At 36.7% G+C, this 4,459-nt stretch overlaps 1 protein-coding gene across 1 annotated transcript in view; it reads right to left on the reverse strand.

Annotated features, from left to right (window-relative positions):
• Nucleotides 1-239: 239 nt before the first annotated feature.
• LOC108301310 (torsin-1A-interacting protein 2) overlaps nucleotides 240-4,459 on the reverse strand; it is a 34,920-nt gene continuing 30,700 nt past the window's right edge. Inside the window, exons 6-7 of the mRNA XM_017524439.2 lie at nucleotides 2,924-3,025; nucleotides 240-2,244 (exon numbers count right to left, since the gene is read on the reverse strand). Of these exons, the coding sequence (XP_017379928.1) occupies nucleotides 1,487-2,244; nucleotides 2,924-3,025 (860 nt within the window). The 3' untranslated portion in view covers nucleotides 240-1,486. The remainder of the gene's footprint in view (nucleotides 2,245-2,923; nucleotides 3,026-4,459) is intronic.

Raw genomic sequence — 4,459 nt, forward strand, 5'->3', positions numbered from 1 at the left:
TCTCCATACACACTGTTTTCAGTCTTTCTTACAATCACAGAACATGGTCTAGCAATCAGTATTGACTATCAAAACCTCTGAGAATTACCTACCATTTCTGCTTCCTCTCATTAAGTATACCATCTCTTGCATTTCTCTAACTTTTAACCTAATGGTACTTCTATAACTAGTTGGTCAAGAAAGAGCTGCATTATATAATGTTCCATCACTGCATAGAAATAAACTGTTTGGCAAAGTTATGCCAAGTGTTCATATAAAATTTACTATTAAATTGGTTCAAAAATTTTAAAAATAAAAATGGTTATTAAAAATCTGTTCTGCTGAAAGAGCCTACAAACTCTCACCCTAGAGAAGTATAAAATTCCATGCAGAGGAGACAGAGATGACGATTAACAGAAATGAACAAAAGCATCAGAAACATGCTAGTAAATGCTAGCTTATACATTCTGCTGTTCATATTAGATCTTTATCATTCATAAATAATGTATCTATACAATAAACCTGTATTTCAGCTTCCTACCCATAAGATTTAATACATTCTTTTTTTTACATATTTCCTATCTTCTAAGATGTTTTCTCACTTAATCGATGGTTTTCGAACTTCATTATCAGTGAAGCTCTTTGTTGCAATGAAATCTCACAGCAAACCCCAACATATAAAACAGTTAAAAGCAGAACTGCTCTGATAAAAGGGGGAAGGGTGCCCGTAGACACAGTTTGAAAATCACTGCTGTAAATCGTTCAAGAAAAGCTGAAGTAAAGATACAGCCAATTGGAATTTCTTCATTTCCAGTGATTATAAACCCCAATTTCCCCAATGGTTCTCATTTTTAAGAAAGTTTTTTGAGTACAGGTGCTTATACCTCAGCTCAATGGAATAAAAGCACAGTGTCTTACATGTAGTATTTAGGTACGTACTTAATGGTTTGAATCCTTATTTCCTTGTTTTATACTCAAAACTGTACAATTAATATAAGATGTAATCCCTTAACTTTAGATCATTAAAGTGATGTTTGAAAATATTCAACATGTGATAGAAAATTTCCTAAAAATTATCATTGCTTCATAATTGTAATTGCTTTAGTCAAGTCTAAACACTATCCAAAAGGCTCTTCAGAGTCTCACTCAAAAAAACAATAAAAAAAATCACTCTGTAGTTACTCTAAGAAGTATCTCCTGTGCAATGGTGCTATATTTTAGAATTTTTTTAAAAATTCTCATATATATCATCCTATATTTCAAACCTGATTTGGTCCAAAAGGCAAAGAAAAGAAGTTAGGTTAATTTTTACCTTTGTCAAGGCTTACATTAGAAAGATTTTATAAGAGGTAAAAAATAAAAACTTGTTTCTAAAATAAGCTCGTTTGTGTTTTTCAGGCTATTTCCTCAATCTATTTTATCAACCCCCTTCCATATAAATGGAAGGCCTTTAAACAGACTTTTTCATAAACATATATACCTTCTGTAACCAACTCTGTGCTTAGCTTTAGAAAAGGCACCCCTGTTCTTCTATGCTCCTCACTGGCTGGACCGGCAGTACTAGGTGTGAAATTCGGCTCCACAGCCCACTCAATTTGTCTGAGTCCATGTGGTTGAAGGAGCTGGGAGTGTCAGAGTTGGTAAACTTGGACCAGAGTAAATCTCTCACTTTTTCTTCAGTTTCCCTCGGGCCTACACTTGCTTCTAATGTTTCCTCCTCTAGCAGAACAGTGAGGACCAGGGCCACATCTTTAAAGGCAGCATTCTCATGATCACAATACTTGTAGAAGATCAAAGTGGAGCCGGCAGGAAAGGATTCGAAGTTGTGGACCACAGCAGCCTTCTGGCCATTCTCAAAGCCAGAGCTTAGCTCCAGGTCAACCAACAGCTTGACTGTATCACTGTCCTGCCAGGTTCTTCCAGCCCCGTGAATCTGAATGGGAGAGGCTTTCTGGGAAGAGGTGTAAGCATCAGCAACATGGTGGCTCAGGCACTTCAGGGTCTCCCTTCCCTCCCGAGCTGCTGTAAGTATGATGGTGGCTGGCTCCGTAGGGTTGGAAGCATTGAGGTGCTTCTGGAGAAACTTCTGTCCTCTCTGCCACAGGAAGGAACTCTGGCCTGGAAATTTATCTTTCAATTGGCTAAACTGGGCCAAAAAGGCCTCCAAAGCTGGATTTTTGGGCACTTGCTGGGCTGGAGAGAAATAGTAGCTATACACAGAAGGTAGCACAACAGCCCCAACCAGGAGGCAAAGAAAGACAGGGCCTGTCAAAAGAATGAGAAAAGAACAGAAAATTATAGAGAACACAAGTCAGAAACAAAGCCTGTGGTCAACTGAAGTGAGGCGGAGATACCGTCAGGTTTCACTAGGAGCAGTAAGTTTCCTTTGCATAAATTGTTTAACCTTTCACTCTACCAGAAGTACCTTTTCCCTAATCTCTTCTCAGATTTAATTATTTGAAGATATAATATCTTTGTTAAAAGATAAAAGCTTCATGTAAGAGTTAAGTATCAGTAAAAAATTTTTAAAAATAAATAAAAGGTAAAAGCTGAGTCTATGCATTTGTTGTTATAACTAATGATGTAATTTAGACATGAGTGATCGAGATTTTCTTCCATCTTCTCAAGGAACCTACACCTATAGCCGACCACTTTTTTAGGAGTCATAACTCTAAAATGACTAGTTAGAAAGGCAGTTTTTGTTTCTTGTTTAGGAAAAGCTTTTCCTACTGTGGGAATTTCCATTTTGTAAGCACACCAAAATATCAGCCAGCACCCTTAAGGGAAAAACCCCTAAAACACTATTGTTCTATTTTACTATGACTTACTACCAATCATTAAATAAGTATAATAAACACAATGTTAAAACTGTTTAAATCTGCTAGTTTTCTAAGCATTTTCTGAATGTGAATCAACACTGCAGTAAAACCAGGTTTGTTCTTACCATAGTTCCAAATATTCTTTTTATTAGTCTTTCTCATGGTGTCTTGTGCATTCTCTTTAATTTCTTCCAATTTGTGTGTTTGTTGTGGATGACTTCCAGCCTCTGAGGAGGAGGAGCAATCAATATTATTTGTAGGCAGTAAACTAATGACAGTATGTATACCTTTATAACTCTCACCAAACCAAAGAACGATTTGACTAAAAAGATTTATATACCTTGGCCAGGCACGGTGGCTCACACCTGTAATCCCAGCAATTTGGGAGTCCGAGGTTGGTGGATCACTTGGGGTCAGGAGTTCGAGACCAGCCTGGCCAACAAGGTGAAACCCTGTCTCTACTAAAAATACAAAAATTATCAGGGAATGGTGGCAGGCACCTGTAATCCCAGCTACTCAGGTGGCTGAGGCAGGAGAATTGCTTGAACCCAGGAGACGGAAGTTGCAGTGAGCAGAGATCACACCATTACACTCCGGCCTGGGGGACAGAGCAAGACTCCATCTCAAAAAAGAAAAACCAAAAAAACAAAAACCCAAAGTTAACACTTTTCCTGTCTTTTCTTTAAGACTATTACTTTTATTCTACTTAGAAGAATAAAATGAAATGCTGTGAAATTCATTCAAGGATAATATTGCTATATTCACAATTCCTCACTGCCTCTTACATCAAAGACAAAGAAAAAGAAACTTAAATACTGCGGCCAAAGTTATCTAAAATGTGATTCAACAAAATATATAAAATTAAGAAGGGATTTAAGAAACACTGGCTGTACACAAGTTTCAACATCACAGGGTAATTGTGCTCGAATTCCAGTGTTCGAGTTTTACATGGTTCCTCAAGACCCCAAATATAAAAATAACAGAGGCACTAAATTCTGAGATAGGAGATATTACTGGACAGTGGCAAAACAGCTTACAAAAGCAAATTTGAAACTCTTAGTCAAGGAGATATACAAAGCAAGGAATATAAGGTGAAGAAAATCCATGAACTATGTAAAAACCCAGGTGGAGGGTGGGCACACCAAGCTTAAAATATGTGGGTGAAAAGAAGGGCAACGCTTTACAGCACTCTAAGCTAAATCACACTAGAATCGAAATTTGTGCTTAATCCTGGCCAGTTACTTCTATTAGCACAGACGAGTAGGATCCTCTTCAATTATAAAGAGTTGTTCATATCACCCCAAAAAGTAGGTTCTTAAAATATCATATCATGGAATTTAAGAACTGAAAGGATCTATAACGGACACCTACTCCAGCCCCACTACTTAGCCTACCATGAAAAAAGGTCCAGGAATATTAAAGGTCTTGCCCAAGGTCACATAAAGAGATATAGTTGAGATGTTGAGATTAAAACACGGTTTCTCATCTCCTAGAGTATATACATACATACATACATACATATATATATATATACACACATATATATACATATACACACACACATATATATATATATACATGTATATATATATATAAAACCTCATTCAACTATATTAAGTTGCTTTCCATCCATAAACTGCGTTTCTTTTTTTTTTTTTTTT

The sequence above is a fragment of the Cebus imitator genome, unplaced genomic scaffold, assembly GCF_001604975.1.
Source record: "Cebus imitator isolate Cc_AM_T3 unplaced genomic scaffold, Cebus_imitator-1.0 Scaffold33, whole genome shotgun sequence".
NCBI lineage: Eukaryota > Metazoa > Chordata > Mammalia > Primates > Cebidae > Cebus > Cebus imitator.